Below are 18,341 nucleotides of genomic sequence, written 5' to 3' on the forward strand. Positions count from 1 at the left end.
TGCTACATTGAGTGCCTATTTCGAGGTGCGCGGGACTTTGTCGCGCTCTCCTCAACATTCACACTTATTGTCACGGAAAACCTATCTCCTCCTAGAGTTTTCAAGCTACAGCAATGAGACATATACCGTTCGATTCGTAAAGACCAGGCCTATCGACTCCATCATTCCTTTTTTTGAATTTCGGTCTGGTTCGTTTTTTATATGGGGAAGAAGGGGGCGGGGAGGGGTGAAAAATGTAAAAATGTGTAAAAATGGGAAAAAAAAAGGATGATATTTGTGGGAGGAGATAGATTTTCTGAAGTACTCTGAAGTACCCCTTTTTAGCCGTTTTCTATGAATTTCACGTTTTCTATCAATTTTTTCGAAAAATTCATAAGAGCAAAATGTTTTTATTTTCACATTTTACGTATTTATGTGAAGTTTCATGACAATCGGATAATAACTGTAGAAGTTTTCAAAATGCCAAGTCGATCCCCTTAAGCTCGTATCAGAGGATTATTTAAGGCCAATACAACTCGCATCATTCACTAAATTCAGATGGAAAGGTTTAGGTACGGCAAGACGAAACTGGTCGGGTAAGTAAACACACAATAAATTGATAAAGTGAATTTATTCGTTTAGCTCACGTGACCTGCTCGATGTGATGATCCTGGAGGAATTGGAAGGCCCGGCCAGCGGTGAAGGTCGACGTGATACACGTGGTTGTGTAGCGAGACGTCGTGGACGTGACGTCGTCTTGGAGACGTTGCACAGGCAGAGATGATAAAGCGATGCCGAGACACGAGAAGACGTTACCCGAAACACGTGGTGATGTGGGCATGTTGAGATGTTCACACGTGGAGATGTGGAGATAACACCGTAAATACGCTTTCGTGTTACTATATACCCGTGGAGAAAAGATTCACTAAATGCACGTGGGAAAAATTCACTAAATGCGCGTGGGGAAAATTCCCTGAATGCTGGAGAAAGACTCACTAAATGCACGTGGGGAAAATTCACTCAACGCACGTGGGGAAAATTCACTAAATACACGTGGGGAAAATTCACTAAATACACGTGGGGAAAATTCACTGAATGCTGGAGAGAGATTCACGAAATGCACGTTGGGAAAAGTCACTAAACGCACGTGAGAAAAATTCACTAAATGCACGTGAAGAAGCGCCGGCACACAGATGAAGATGGCTGGGCGCGCAGAGGAAGATGGCGTCGATGAAGGCACGTAATGTTACCGACATTGTCCTTACGCAGGCACGTAATTATGTTCCGAAGGCACGTTGAGATGTTACCGGAGGCACGTAGAGAAGTTACCGGAGGCACGTAGAGAAGTTACCGGAGGCACTTGGTCTTGAGCTTATGCGTTGCAGGGGCCGAATGTTAGCCGATGTGGGGACACTGCGAAATAGGGCAATGTCAAGGACTACTACACACAGGACATGCATAGCCTATGTCCAGCCTCTGCTAGCAGAGGCGATCGCCTACACTATGAAAATGCTGTTGTTTTAGTGGCATCAACAAATGATATGCCCATAATTGTTTCATACAATAGTATTACAATGTGTGTAGTAGTCCTTGGTCAGAACCATAGACTTTTTGCCAGTTTTGAAGTTCAAAATTTTGTACTAAGCAAAGTAGGTACCATTTTCCTGCCTTCATACACTGATAAAAAAAATATTTAAATGGAGTCAGTATACATTTACTCATAACATTCCGGCAAAAATTCTATTGCTCTGATAAATATAATGCCTTTGGATTCAACTGTTAAACCTGTCTCTTATACACATCTAGATGTGTATAAGAGACAGAATGTATACTGACTCCATTTAAATATTTTTTTTATCAGTGTATGAAGGCAGGAAAATGGTACCTACTTTGCTTAGTACAAAATTTTGAACTTCAAAACTGGCAAAAAGTCTATGGTTCTGACCAAGGACTACTACACACATTGTAATACTATTGTATGAAACAATTATGGGCATATCATTTGTTGATGCCACTAAAACACCAGCATTTTCATAGTGTAGGCGATCGCCTCTGCTAGCAGAGGCTGGACATAGGCTATGCATGTCCTGTGTGTAGTAGTCCTTGGGCAATGTTAATACACTATTTACAACACCATTTCACAAGTGAGCGATGTGTCACGTGAGCTTCTACGTTATAATGAGAATTTGAATACTTAAAACTTGCAATGTCTCTGACATGACTTTACTCTTACACTTAACACACAGTAAATCTATTCTGAGGGAAGAGTTTCTAGGTTTCTAGAACGTTGTCTGAGATGTTGTCTGCTCGATGTCAGGACCCAAATATTATTATTATTATTCGGTGGGTTGACGGAATGCTACGCTTTATACGACCGTGAACTGCTCTTGTTCAAAATTATTGGCCAAAGTGTTGCGCTGATGAGCTGCTCAACTGCTCAGCAGGTCTGAGGCCAGGCAAGTGACTGGCAGTGTCTCCACCCAATAGTGTGTACAGACTGAGGACCTGAACTCCGTGCAATTGTAACTGGCGACGCAGCTGCGATCGTGCTTCGTTGTACTTCTCATGCTGTAAGCTTGCTGTTCATTGTTCTTGCCGAGGCGAAGTACTTTACACTTGTCAGCATTGAAACGCAGCTGCCACGCATCAGCCCAGTCAACTAAACTATCAAGATCATTTTGCAGTTGCATTTTATTTGACGCATCCTTAACTGTATTATAAACTTTTGTGTCATCGGCATACATGGAGCACACGCTTGACACTACTTCTGGTAGATCGTTTATAAAAGCGACGAATAAAACGGGTCCAAGAACGCATCCTTGCGGTACGCCACTGCGCACAGTTACCCAGTCTGATACGGTTCCGTTAATGGTGACACGTTGTCTTCTGCCTACTAGGAAATTCCTGATCCATTGGAGTACATTTCCCTCTATTCCCAAAGAATTCACTTTACGTAACAGTCGCTCATGCGGAAAACTATCAAATGCCTTGGCAAAATCGAGGTACAGTGCATCCACTGGCACCCTTTCGTCCAGCAGGCGAGTCCAATTATTCAAGGTAGACAGGAGATTAATGGTGCATGATCTGCCAGCAATAAAGCCATGCTGACAGTCTGATAGAAGATGGTTAACAGTCAAGTGATCGAAAATCCTGTCCCTCATAACCGATTCCATCACCTTACACACAACACTTGTGAGACTTACAGGACGGTAGTTACCTGGGTTACTCCTGTCACCTTTTTTGAACAGGGGTGTCACTTGGGCTTCTTTCCAGTCGGCCAGCAAAGTCCCTTCGATTAAGGTTTTTCGAAAGAATACTGTTAAAGGGCCGGCCAGGACGGTTGCTAATTCGTTGAGCAATCTAGGGTGGAAACCTTAGCAATCTAGAACACTTTTTGGGAAACGCTATGATAAAAGACACTGTCCGGCGCGCCGTCAGAGAACTCAATTGCTATACGCATTGACATGAATGTGCTCTGATTTGGGTCCTCAACTACGTGGCTGGGATAAAGTTTTCTGATGGCAAGGATTTTGTTGGTGTTATGGCTAGAAGGAAGGGTAAGCTGGGCGTAGAGCTCCTCTGGGGGGCAGGCAAGAAAGGATTTGTCCTCCATGTCAGTTAAGTCAAAGACTACTTCACCAAGATGGAGAGATGGGGCTTTGGGAATGCGAATGACATACTGAATGTCATTGTACTTATACGAGAGATTTGCGTCTGAGAAGCGTTCGATGTCCGCCTGGGCCACTTCACCGGTAATTACTGTGCTTTTGGCATTCCGAAAGAGACTGTCTGGTTTAACCAGCTTTAGCGCTTCCCAGTTTGGGGCTATTTGTGAGTAGGCATTAAAGGGCAAGGCTTTTTTTGTCTTCTCGTAGAAGGAGGCAGGTCAAAGAGGATTTTTGTATAGGTTGCTCGCTGTTCGTTGGTCTGCTAGATGTCATAGAACTAGATTCAGCTGAAAGGGTGGGGTTAGCATGTAGTCGAGGTTTCTTTGTTATCACAGTACGGCCAAGGACGGGAGGGCGAAGGAAAGTCGTCGGTTCCCGAGAGGTCCGCCATTGTTGAGCTGTGGTCTTCGAAGCTTGTTGTGTGGCCGGATGAAGAGGCAGACATGGCTGTCTTCTTACGTTCTTAGCACTTGGAAACACTGAGTTTTACTATAAACCAGTCACAGGAGTTGATCAATAATCAAAATTGATGTTCAAAACGCGGGACTAAGCACTTTAGAGAGATTTAGGTTCGAACTTTGAGCGATAGTAAGGTAGCACCTCTCACAATGAACGTTCAAACAAGACTCGGAGTCAAATAGAACGCTACAGTTCTAGGAGGCTATGAAATTGAAAGGAGCATGGCGTGGCGGAAGTGAGATGTTGCCATCGACTGAACTGAGTTTTCACCGAACTTTTCTTGTGATGATATTATATTTATTTATTATGATAAACTTAATATGGTAAGTATTAATATTAATGTGGTGGACATAAAATTAATTCTAGGTAAGGTAGCGAGATATGATATACATAATATTAGTTTTATGTAGCGAGATCCGCTACATCGGCTATATTTCACATGCATCTTACGTACTTTTCTCCAGTCCAGTTGATTACAGTTCAGAGTACCAAGATTGGCGCAGAGAGGTGCGGGTTCGATCTAGCTCTGTGCGCCAGTTTCTGGTCAGAATCGGCGAGTAAGCCGGGCGGTTAAGCAAAGAAAATTTGAAGCAGTGAGTTGCGAGTTCAAGCCCGCAACAAGCTGTGAATGTTCTGCTATCTTAAGAATCGGTGACAGGCCTACGGCCTAATAAACGCTGAGTAAATAAAGAAATAACGAGTGCCAATGCAAGCTACAAGGTTATGTTATGGTATTATTAAGCTGCCGCAAGACGCTAAATAGTGTTTTTCCATCTATTGGTTTAGGCAAATATGTTACTCAAAGTGGATAATATTATAGAATAGAATAGAAGTGTCGGCACTGAAAAATTAGGCCCATGGCATGTAGCTGATTCTTGTTCTTTTCGTGACTTGATTCACAAGGGATCCGGTTATTGGAACCTGATCTTTCCTTACCTGACGATTGATTGAGATAGATGCTGGACTTATTGCCTGGTCCGTAAGGTGCTAGGCATTTCAAGACTGAACATATGCTCCTGCATAGGAGCATAGCTTCGTCTATTCTGTTCTTGAAGATGTTCATACTCGGAGCGTCAACGATGCTATCAGGGAGGCTGTTCCACATGTCGGTGACTGGAAGCGAGTGAGTCACTCAATATTGTGCGCGTCGGACTTCAGGTCGTTCGTCTCAACAATGCTTTCATATCATGGGTGGCATGAAAGCTGAAGACTAACAAAATTTTGAATTTATAAAAGTATATCGTGGTCCTCCTGTTGTGTGATATGCGATGTTTAGAGATTTTAGTGACCTTTCAAAAAATAGGGAAGCCAAGAGATGCACTGTTTAGGGAAGCCAAAAGATGCACAGTATTACAAAAATATCAGGCTACTAAGACAAAATAAGCACACAGATTTCTTTGAAATTGCCTTTCTATACAGAAATTGTAAAGAAATTTACTCAACGATTAGCTTAATTAATTTTCTTTGAATGTTCTCTTTGTCCTAATTTTCTTCTAGGTCTTGATTCTTTATCAAGATAATTCGCTTCATTTAACAGCCAAACTCATTCTGAAATCGGTAATTTTTTTAAAGAGAAAGGTCCGGGAGTGCAGTTCGAAAATCTATTTAAATGTAGCGTACACTGTTATGCAGCCTAAACATGAATGATTGATTCAATTAAATATCAAACTCAGTCTTAATCTCGTTGCAGCCGGAAACCTGCCTCGGGGCTGAACTGCATTCTTATTAGAACGGTCATCATATTAAATTTATTTCGATTTCTATTGATTGGTGCGCAAAATATATTTCTGCTATCCATTGCATTGTTTCTTAAATAAAGCATAAGTTAAGCACATCGAATGTTGAATTATTTCGCAGGCTGAACTACTGAATAAAAGAAAGCAGCCTTTGTTCAGAAGAACCAAGAATCGCTGACGCAGAGCATGCAATTAAGCCTTTGTTCTATGTTCTTTGTTCTCTCCTAACGTATATATATATGCCTAATGCTCCGCCGTTATAGCTACTGCATGGCTATGGAAAACCAATATAAAAAGTGATTAAAATATTTAGGTGCAATCAATGTCTAGTTGAAAATTTACTATGTGCAGAACAGACTAGATAAAGCTATGGAAAAATATATGTTCAGATTTGAAATGCCTAGCACCATATCGAACCCGGTGGAAGTCTAGTAGCTTCTTCAAACTATCGCCAGTCATGAAAAGATCCGGTCAAATGACACGAGTTTAGATCTTCTATGAACAAGGCTCGAAAAGGAAAAGAATCGGCGACAGGCCACATCAGGCCTACACTTCAACGCCAAGATCACTATATGTTATGTTTAGGTAAAAAATTAGTTTAGTTTGAAAATTTTTCAATGTAACATAATTTATACAACTAGAATCTAGATGGTTCATTGAAACTTCATACTTTAGTAAATTTAAATGTTAAAACTGGCTGCTAATATTATGAACGCACATTTGTTATTTGATGCGCTATTTAATTGAGCTAAATAAACTGAAGAATTTTCAAAGTTTTGAATGCCCCAGCAAACGACCTAGTTTCATTCTATAAATCTATTTATTTTGATTCATTACGAGAATTTTGATCCCATCTGTATTTCATATAACTCGGTTTAAATATCATACTCTCGATTACACAAATATAATTTACCCTCTATTGTATTTTAGGTCATCTGCTGAGTAATTATTATTCCTCGTAATTCTGCTTAGGAGTTCCAAGTCTTCAGAGGCAATATTTGTCTAACTAATTATAGATAAATTCGAGGAAACTATAAAAGCTTTTCCATGAATTGAAATAAGCCTGGAGGCTGCAACAATGGGAGTCATGGGGAAATAATCACTAGTGTTAATTGCGAATAATTTATAAACGTCGTAAGTTATTTCATGCTTTTTATCAATCATAAGAAGATCGAAAGATCACTTTATTGGAGACACTCATTAGTGCTAACATGAATATACCATTGGAGTTGAATTGCGTCTTATTTGGAAATTATTTGCAATTTGAAATCATAGTAATGATCAAGAATTCGCTGTAGAAAAATTAATGTACTTGTTGGTAAGTAAGGATTGAGATTTCATGGAAGCGAGCTCTAAAAATATATGTTTTGTGGTCAAACATACAAAAATATTACTGAATTGTCAGGGTTTTATGTATCTTAATATTGTTCAAAGTCCATCTTCGAGCTTAAATCTGAATACTGCAAGGAAGAAAGCACGATTTCAAACTTATATAGTAACTCTTCAATCAAATTAGAACCTTCTTCAACCAAGTAATTATTCGACTACATTTCTTTGTGTATTTATTCACTCATACTCAGTACGTTTATTCATTCACGCAGTTTAAAATTGGATGCTTATTGATGAAACTAAACAATTTACTTGTCTTTCAGAAGTTAGTGTGAACTTAAAATAAGCTCACACTTTTGATATTACTCCAAGAAAGTTAGAGTATTGAAGTTCTCCTGCTTTAGTGCAGTCATTGTGTTCCATTAGAAATAATTTACTATTTTGGGTGAGTCTGGAAAGTCTTGCTAGTTTCAATAATTGACTTTTTAGACTGAAAGCCTTGTCCGGTGCAGACGATATTTTATTGCTGCCAAACGCATTATTTCACTTAAAAGTGAGTGCATTTCTTTCCAAAAGCTCTCATCATTGATCGATCTATTAGAACGTTAACTTAGAGGGCATCATTAACTTGGAGTGTCGATTGCGGAACGTAGCTAAAATCTTCTGCTTAAATCTATTTAACCAAATCTGGATGATGGACGTTGACACTTGAAGGTCTCTTCTTTCTTTGTATGACCCTCGTGTGTCGGATTAAGAAATGAAGTTCAAATAAGACCGATCAACACGATGTTCAAACTGAAGTTTTTAATCATTTTTTGGGTAAATTTTAACGAATACCGAATGCGATTCCAGGTAGGCATTGCAAAATTGATATGAAATACCATGATACCGGTACATAGTTCATGCACCTCCTAATACTGGTGGCAATACTGTATATTAATATCATAATCCTGCAGGTACCATGGAACGGATAAGAAATGTTCCTTTCGACACTATAGTTACGTACCACATTTACACATAACTTATAATTTGTACCATGCAGGTGATGTAACATCGGAACCCGTTTGATCCATGGCCATACAGTTATTAGGTAAAATAATGAATTTTTGTTTGATTAATAAAATGGACTTCCAGACATTCACGTCAGAATTTATGCCTATAATGTCGCAGATATATTTTTCACATACTCCAATTTTTTTTATTTCACAATGAATCGCCGAACCAATAGCACCAATTTTAACGCAATTAACGATAATATAACGTATAATTGAGTTGTCTACTTCAAACATTGCATTATCTTCATGCTTAATTACAGGGGATTATTCAAGTTGAAATTATTAAGATAGTTTTAGAGGACCAATCGCAAATGTTATTGTCCAGTCATTGCGAATCATTTGTATATAATTAGTAACTTGCCTTCAGATATTAGTCAAATGGTTCTATTCACAACATGGACTCAGTAAAACAGCCTAGCTGCAATTCTGGCACATTAATATGTAAATCTCAGTATTTTGTGTGAGGAAAACGTTAATTGAAATCCGAAAGAAATCTAAACACGCCAGCACAATAACACGCTGGCACACGTGTGTACATGCCAGCACAATACCACGCTGGCACACGTGTGTACATGCCAGCACAATAACACGCTGGCACACGTGTGTACATGCCAGCACAATAACACGCTGGCACATGTGTGTACATGCCAGTACAATACCACGCTGGCACACAGGAACAGGTACTGTTCCTGTGTACACGTTGTACACAGGTAAATGTCAACTTAACCGCGCGAGAATCATCTCGTATAGGCAAGGGTGGCAAGGGCGCAGTCTATTGTAGTGCTGTTTATTGTTATTGTTAAATAAATTGTTGAAATCTATGGAAACACAATAACAAGTGTGAAAACAATAGCAACAGCAATCACAACGGTTAGTATAAAAATGGCCGTGAAAGCTTTCAGTACTGTATTTATTAAAATAACAGTTACAACATTCATAACTGAAAATCTTAAAACTAGTGACAGCATTTTCAAATGCTTTAAAACTAAAATACTGATGGTCTAAACAACGCTAATGGCAGAATTAATTACAATAGTTGATATAACACTGTTAAGAGATTTCACTATTATAAGTTTTTGCCCAATTGTGCAGCAAAAACCTCTTCACACATTATCGAGCAACATTATTGTATGCAAATAAAGCAGTAGAGAATCATCAAGAGTAAGGAGATTCGAGGTCCATTTCTCTTTGTTTGAATTCCCGAAATGATAATGGAATGGCAGCACTTTATCTTGAGGTAAGTGTCACGTCCATTTATCATCGATCAATAAATTGATGGCCTAACCATAAAAGCTCGGCTCAGAAACTCTGCAAGGGAGGTGTGGTGAGCATTCATAACGGCGGCCACTGCCACTGTGTTCACCACAGTTCAGCGGCCTCAGCCACTGTGTTCACCGCTACACCACTTTGTATCCAACAGAAAACAGCGGATACTGCCACTGTTCATCTTGGCACATCGGCCACTGGCGATTAATTAGAAATACAATGCCGTTGGCACCGTTTTTTTCAAATGAAAAACTGTGGCAAACATTTGTTTGTTAATGCAAAGCCAGGCAGCCATAAAATTGAAAAAGCTGTGGTCTATCCACTAGTAACCGACTGCGCTGGTGAATATAGACTATGGAAAGAAGTAACCTAAATGCACGCGTGAAAAAATAGCTCAATTGCTGCTTTGCACAGGTAAAAATTCACCAATAACCTTTTGGGACAAAACGACGCCAGTAACCGCTAAGTGAGTGCAAAAATTAATTAGACAAATAACTGCTGTGCGCGCGTAAAAACTTACCAGTAATATCGCCACTAATAGATTACTCCCCAGTAATCGATTACTCACCAGTAATCGCTGTTCGCACATATGAACAGGCCAGTAACTGCAGTGCGCGCAAAACAATTTCTCGGTTGACCTTGTACTGTATTTAAGGTGTATGTATGACTTGGGTGCAGTTAGCTAGGGTAAAATTGACCCCTCACGTGTAACATTGGCCCAAAGTTAGAAAAAGTTCATGTGCTGTAGAGCAATCTTGTGATGAGTTATCGGCTTAGTTCATGCATCACTGGATGGGTAGCACTACTAGCTTGATTGTTGACAATGTTTGCGTTTGATTCCATGTTTCTCCAGCACTCCATGCAGTGCTGCTCCGTGTTCATAGTGAGAAAGTCGTGAAGTTTGTTCACACCAAACTTTTACCAAACACAATTATTAAAAAACTGGTTGAATAAAAGAGTGTAAAATATATTATATACCAGTGTTTTTTCAAGGATTTTTTGTGTATTATGGCTGCTTTTTATGTTTCACAAAATAATGATATTGTTGAATTTTATGAAAACTTTCTCCTATGATTGGAGTGATTTTGGCCAAAACATTTAAAAAATCACGATAATATCAACAAAGTTTCGAAGAAGAAAAACAAAAAAATATGTAACTTTTCATCAGATGACGATAATGTTGAGATGATTTTAAAATCAGGTTTGCGAAACAAATCCCGATGAGAAATCAAAACGAAACTATTTGCGATTTGGAGGGAGTATTTAAAGAAGAAGCAGGCATTATACCTGTTCACTGGTAAAAATGATGAAGAAACACAAGACGAGTTCAAACGTGAACTCTTTGCGTTTGTATAAGTATATGCAAAAACAATGGGCTGAAATACCATGGAAAAACCGTAGGCTTATCTGAAGAAAAATTTTCAGTTAAATGCATGAAAAGGAGACTTGAACTTGGACGCTGGCCAGAGAAACAACTGTGCAAATGCTGCCCACACCCAATAAAATTACAATATATTATTCCTTGCAATACAATGTCTTTCACGGAAATTATATTTGTTCAACTTATTTGCATTTGTTGCCGTTTTATCTGTGTTTCTTTTTTTAAATAAAAATGACAAAAACATCACCGCCCAGAACTCGGTGAATAGGTAAATCAGAATCTCCGTTTCCTTTTCCGGCCCTAGGCATTAAATCATTAAATGTACCCTTCAGGCAACTTATAGACACAGTATACCTTGACATGAAGATAACAGCCAGTCACTGATTTTGATTTAGTGCAAAAACAGATCCAGAGTAGCTCTAAGCCGAGTGTAATAAATCTACGGAGCATAAGGCTGGTCGTTCCCCTATTTGTGTTAGTACGAATCCCTTGAACAAAAAAATATAACTACTCATTGCAGTTAGCGACAGAGAGCGCATTTTCTCGTCGACGAAAACGTGAAGTCACGGACGGACGGACAGACAGACAGACGGACATGACGAGCACAATAGGGTATTTTTTCCATAAATGGGAAAATGCGCTAAAAATGAATCTTGAACGATTGGGCTCCGAGTTTCCAACTTTTCAGAAACATTAACACATTTTTAGAATTTCGAAATAATTCTCATTCATCTCCAGCTCAAGTCCGAATTCCTATCCCCGAGACAAAATGTAAGATATAAAAAGAGATAAAAACTGAATTTTCACCATAAAACGAATTTTTACCTAAAAGCAAAGTTACTTTGATAATAGATTTTTTATTAAAAAATTACAACTTTTGCTTTCGTCTCGACTTCTTCCTCAGATTATAATTTGACTGAAGACCAAAGACTCGCTCCAAAAACTTTTTCTGTAAATTCTATTTATTGCAATAAACATTGCATGCATTCATCATCCATCATCATTGGAATGCTGAGGAGGCCGCGGCTGTTCATGATGCTGCTGTCCGTGCTGCACGGAACCGGCGTAGCATCAACGGGCTCATCCCGGTACCGCGTGCACCCCCAGGCAGGGTTCGGTATCGCTGATACCGCGGCGGTGGTGCACTATACATCGTCTGCTATACAGGTAAGGTTGCTAAGTTTGATTTTTTTCGTAATTAATATATTATTAAATTATAATAAAGCACGATTAGATAATGTTCAATCGTTTCTATCAAGTCTTGTTAAAATTTTATTTTTTATTCTCTCAAGCTATGATTTTATTCTCTCTCTTCATTATTTTATTTATTTATTATTATGATTTTATTCTCTCTAGCTCCTAGTCATGTCAATAGTTTTGTAATAGTGAACTGAAATACTTAGCTTTTTTCACTTTCGTATATTTTGGCACGAACAAGAATTTATCAATTTTGTTGTTGAATCAATTGCTCGATTATAATGAATGAATAACAACATTCTTTCTATATTTCGATAGTGCATCCGATGCGAGAAAGCAACACGTATTTTTAGACTTCCTTGTAAACTAAGGTTTTCCCCTAATGCCCATTAAGGTAATGTTGAGCTTTTCATTATTGCTGAACCAAGTTAAATTTTCACATAATTCCGAGGAAAAATTACCTGCCGAAATTTCTTTTTATTTCGTTTACGTGTCCACCTATATATTAATACATTGATTAACGCTTTTATTAGTTTCTGCAAGACGGCACATTATCTATCAATTCAGAACATTTCCATTAGCTTACTGTATCTCGTGCTGCAGATGACCACCAAATTTCTTTTTATTAATTGATGCATAGTATCTCATTTATGCCAATGCAAATTAACACTTAACTAACCAACACAAAACAGTCCATGATAAACTAATATCTCATTATTTCTCGCTTTCAGGAATTTCTGACTGCACTAAAACGAGTTAATTTCTTGCAGTGTGCTCAGCTGTGCTCGATTTCTGGCTCATCTGTCTTCTCCGTCACTGAAGAAAACACAGGAAAAGTTGGATGCAGAATTGCATCGTCTGGCTTCCGAGCTGAGAACCTCACCGCCGGCGCCGCTGCTGCAGGAGAAACAACCTACGTCGACGTGAGTCATAAACAGCTTACACAAGCCGGGGAATAACGTCATTTTAATGCTTTTTAGTGTTAATTTTTTGTTATTCAAATTATTTTTGATTTTCATAATACTTTTGGTCTATGAATTAATGTATCTTTTATATCAGCAATATTTATTTGTTATTAATTTAAGAATCATCATAATTGCATCGCAAAACTTTTCTCAGTTATTCAACGAAAGTTATGGATAACTCATGAGAAAATATTCCCAAATTTCAATTACATTTTTTTTATTATATCGAAACGTACGACTTTTTGCAGAACAGGCCACGAAACTCGGGTCGATAACTTAATACATTACCATAAAATAATTTTCCGTTTGTTACGGAAGGCAATGAGTTGAACAGTTATAAACAACACTTTAAGAAATATTCTGGAGATATTCAGTACGCAGTCGAGCCTCACAGTAACTTACGCCCACTGCGTTGAATAATATAATAATATAAAAAACTACAGACACTATCTGGTGGTCTGTGTGAACAGTCCATCACTCGCCACCATATACTCGTATACCTGCTTGAAATTAGTATTGTCATACCTATTCGCATAATATGCTACCTTGAACCTACCATACCTTTCATACTACCGTTCAACGTATAACTTAAATTTGTCAGAAATTACAATCAATTTATAAGTTAAACAATTGGTTTTACTAAGAATACTAATTCGATTTTCAATACCTAATATAATGCGAGAAACTAGTAACCACTAAATGTGAATTCCAAGGCTGATTTGGGTAAATTTTATTTCCATTGTAAGTTTTAATCAAGTGCTAAAATAATTGTATTTCGTAGCCAATAATTCCATTCTCAAATGAGCCATGGATTTTGCTGCGTTTAATTAGTTTAATATTTACCTATACAGGAACTCAGTCCTGCTCCTATACAGGAACTCACCACTGCTTCTGTGCAGGCGCTCATCTCTGCTGCACCAACTCAAGGTGGGCAATAAAGATAGACCATAAAAAATTTGAAATTCATATACATGAAAAATTAATACCTGATGAGTCCCGATCCTTTGCAACGTCCCGTAGCATAATATGTTGTTCTAAAATGCATATTTTTGGCATATATTTAACCGTGACAACTTGCATATTATTTTAAGGCCGCCCGCAGAAAGTATATGAAAATTGTACAAAGTCATATCACTTTAAGTTCGCATCTATTTACCACGAATAATTGAAGTTTCACTTGTGAATACTTTTGCTTTTGAGACGAAAACATATCCCTTTTTTCACAAATTGAAGTCGACAAATTCGTGTCCTTAAATATATTGAAATTCCTTCCTTATAAGCTCAGCTTCAAAAATTGTAATTTTTAACACGTATCTTTAAGGGTTTCAGGTCCACTTTTAGAAAAAATCTGGCATTCTTCTTTCCCGGTTGTGTTCTATTATCGTTTTCTGTTATCATTGCTTGTAACGCAGTTACCGAAATTTCTATTTTGTCAAGGCGTGTTTTAAAATACAGTTTTTTACTTACGCCGCCGCAGCGCTGCGGCCGCCGTTTAGCACGTGTGCCTTGTGGGGGGCGCAGCCTTAGGCCACAAATTTTACTCTTAAATAAGCCCTGGCGCCAACGTCCAGCTTCACCATGCATTAACTTTACTCAGCCTCAGAGCTAGAAGCTGCAGACTACGCTTGAACTCCGTAATCCAGACATGGGAAACACTGCCGAAAGATAATAGAGCCGCAGGTCTTCAACCAATGCTTAATTAAGAATGCTCGCTCATACGCGGGCAGTTCCTCATTCGGTTGTACCTACTTCAGCCTAACCTCTTCTGGTTTGGCCTAGCCTAGCCTATTCACGATGTCCTGGCTCACAACCTTCTTGCAGCCAAGGACTGGCTCTACCGGCACAGGGTGGAGAAATGTTGCAGCCTGCGTAGGTTAGGCCTGAAGAGGTTAGGTCGGAAGATGTTTGGCCAGATGCAATATGGGCTTGTTTACTTGTAGCAAGCTTATTTTGTGTCTGTGGATATCCGGCACTATGGCTTTGAGCACTTGACTTCATAGGCTTTTATGCCCTCTAGCGTTCTTGCCTACTGAAAGAAATATGAACTGAGTGTGAAGTTTGGCTAAGCTGGCCTCCAGCACGCGCCCCCTACACCATGTAGCTACATCTGTTGGGAAGCGTAAGACGCCATTATTTGACCGTACGATCGAGTCTACATCTGTTAACGTGATTTTAAAATGCCTCCACGGACAAAAAACACGGACATGCCTTTAAAATGCCTATTGAGAATCCACGGACTGCGAAGTACGTGAGTTTCTCTGTGCTCAAGACATTACATCAGTTCACATTCATGGCCAATTTAGTGAAGTGTATGGCGAAAACATTGAGAGTATTTGGTGCAGAAATGGGTCAGGGTCTTCAAAGATAGATGCACAAATATTCATAATGGGAAGCGAAGTGAAAACCTTCAGTCATTTCCTATTATTTGATTAAAAAAACCTACTGTAAAGTGGAAGAAAACAGACGATTCACGATTTCGTACTCAGATGAAAAGTTTCCAGCTGTCTCAAGAAATTGTCTCATCAGGCAGCAAGCTTATTTGACTACGGCTTTCAAAAGCTAAATCCAAGACACGATAACTGTCTCGAGATTAATGAGAATCATGGGTAATACTTTAGATTAAGTGCATCCAAAAGAAAGGGAGTTCTTTTTAATTATATGTTTTTTGTATAAAGAATCTGAAATCCGTTTTTGGCGGTCGGCATCGGAAAACCGATTTTTTCCCCGAGGCTCTAATTCGTCTAAAAAAAATCGGGCAAAAATCGGCAAAATCGGTGAAAAAAACCTAACCTAACCTAACCTAACCGTGGTTGCAATGTCGTGGTTGCCTGCAATGTCGTGGTTGCAAGAGTATATGGGTCACCGAGGCTAAGTTAAAAACGCTATAAATCCACGGTCAAGATTTAACTTGCATTTTATCATAGAAAATATATAAAAATCGGCATATATAAAAATCGGGTTTCCGATGCCGACCGCCAAAAACGGATTTCAGATTCTTTATCTACACCCCAAAAAACATATAATTAAACAAAAAAAGCACCCTTTTTTTGGATGCACTTAATCTAAAGTAATACCGAATCATGAAGTAAAGTATGTAATTTCAAGTGGATAAATTGATTTTGGGATTTTTTTTTTTGATTTTTTTTATGTCAATACGGTACTTGTTGCAAAAACATGCCTTGCACACTCTAATGCTACATAATAATCGTATTACTCTCAATTAAGATGCTGTCTATTGGTGAAATGTCTTAGAACCTACACTGATTGATTCGAATTTTTATTTACGAGTAGGACCATGTCTGACTGCATCGGACATAGTCTGCGCTACTGCAGCTCCGGCGACTTTCTTCTACCACCCTAGCGACTGCACAAAGTACCTGTGGTGTACAGGCGGTACCAACCCGGTAGAAATGCCATGCGGAGCTGGTACCTACTGGCGATTGGACATCACCGCCTGTGTTACGCCTCAGCCTGCAAAATGTTCTTGTCAGACGTCCATCTGAAGGGCCCCATACACATACGAGTTTGGTTGCCGAGTCCGACTAGCCGATAGTGATTCATGCAAAAAATTTTGAGCAATGCGCCTTTTCATCTCCTACTGTCTCTTCCATTTCTCTTTCTTCTTTCTGGCCCCTCTGCGCCACCTCTTGTTCTTTTCCACTCTTTCCTAGTGGCATCGCAACAACCGGACTCGGTTATATTTCACCACACACCTAATGTATTTTTCTCGTACAGACCAGTTGTAATGATGCTGTTTAGGCAAAAATGTTACTCAAACTGGATAATATTGTGCGCGTAGGACTTAAGGTCGTTTGTCTCAACCACGTGTCCATATCATGGGTGGCATGAAAGCTGATGAATAACAAAATTTTGAATTTAATAAAATGTATCGTGGTCCTCCTGCTGTGTAATATGTGATGTTTAGAGATTTTAGTGATCTTTCACAAATAGGCATGCGCAACGATGCACTGTTTGCACAGAATTGAAAAAAATATCAGGATACGAAGAAACAATTCTAGATCCACAACACTCTTTGACATGACCTTTCTACAATGAAATTAAAAAAAACTTGACTCAATGATTGGTTTAATCGATTTCCTATTGAATGTTCTCTTTGTCCTCACTTTTTATATGTCTTGATTTAATATCAATTTAATTTGCCTCATTTCACAACCAGAGTCAAACTCATTCTGCAACCAGTTATTTTTCACTAGCAATTTTTGGCACAGCCGTTCGACAATCCATTCAAGTGTAGTGTACACTGTTATCGTGTCTAAATATGAGTGATTTATTCAATTAAAGAACATAATCAGTCTTAATCTCGTTGCAGCCCATAGCCTGCCTCGGGGCTGAACTGCATTCTTATCAGAAAAGTAATCATATAAAATTTATGTCTATTCATTGGAGCGCAAAATACATTTTCTTCATTTCATTGTATTATTCCTTAAATAGAGCAAAATATCAACACACCGAATGATTAATCATGTTCCTTTTCGGCAAATTTGACTACTGACTAAAATAGAGCAGCCTTTGTTCTCTCATTACATAGGCCTAATGCTACGCCGTTTGCTACTGCATGGCTTTTGAAAACCAATTTAAAAAGTGATCAATATATTTCGTTACAACCGATGTCTAGTTGAAAGTTTAATGTGTTTAGTTAAAAAATTAGTTAGTTTACTTTAGGATACTTTTTCAATATAGCATGACTTTAAAACGAATCTTCATATTTTACGGAATGCAAATTTAACATTTTTCTTATATTACAAATGTGTGTTTCCCTTATGATGAGCTATTTATTGGAGGTTTGCAAAGCCTTTATGGCCCCAGCACAGCATTCGATTCGTCACCATTGAGTTCAAGAACGTGCACATTGCGTGAATGTTATTTATGCTGCTTCTATTCGTTGTTAAAATATACTTGTTGCGTCGATTAAGTATAAGTTTCCTTCTATAGATACATTTATTTGAATTCGTAACGAGAATTTGACCTACTGCCTATTTCGTCTATGCTCCGCTTAAAAATTTTACTTAAGATACACGATTAAATTTAATGACTAGGGTATTTTATTGCCAACGGTTGAGTATTTATTGTTTTTCGCTATATTGTCTTGAATTTCTAAAGCTTCACTGGCAGTTTTTCTCTAAGTAAATATTTACAAAGATGCGGGCAATCCAGAAAAATTTTCTGCATTAATGTATGTGAGTCTGAAAACTGAAATATCGGGTCTCATGGGGAAATATTCTCCAAAAGAAGTTTCAAATAATTTTGTTCCGTCGTAAATTATTTCATGAGCTTCTATTAACTAT

The 18,341-nt window shown here is 38.4% G+C and overlaps 1 protein-coding gene across 1 annotated transcript; it reads left to right on the forward strand.

Annotated features, from left to right (window-relative positions):
- Window positions 1-11,792: 11,792 nt before the first annotated feature.
- LOC108677798 lies at window positions 11,793-17,659 on the forward strand. The gene is made up of 4 exons (XM_018166077.2): window positions 11,793-12,040; window positions 12,841-12,993; window positions 13,887-13,962; window positions 16,327-17,659. The coding sequence occupies exons 1-4, from the start codon at window positions 11,855-11,857 to the stop codon at window positions 16,536-16,538; spliced, it is 627 nt and encodes a 208-aa protein (XP_018021566.1). The 5' UTR covers window positions 11,793-11,854; the 3' UTR covers window positions 16,539-17,659.
- The last annotated feature ends 682 nt before the right edge of the window (window positions 17,660-18,341 follow it).

This window comes from Hyalella azteca, unplaced genomic scaffold (genome assembly GCF_000764305.2).
Source record: "Hyalella azteca isolate HAZT.00-mixed unplaced genomic scaffold, Hazt_2.0.2 contig10333, whole genome shotgun sequence".
NCBI lineage: Eukaryota > Metazoa > Arthropoda > Malacostraca > Amphipoda > Hyalellidae > Hyalella > Hyalella azteca.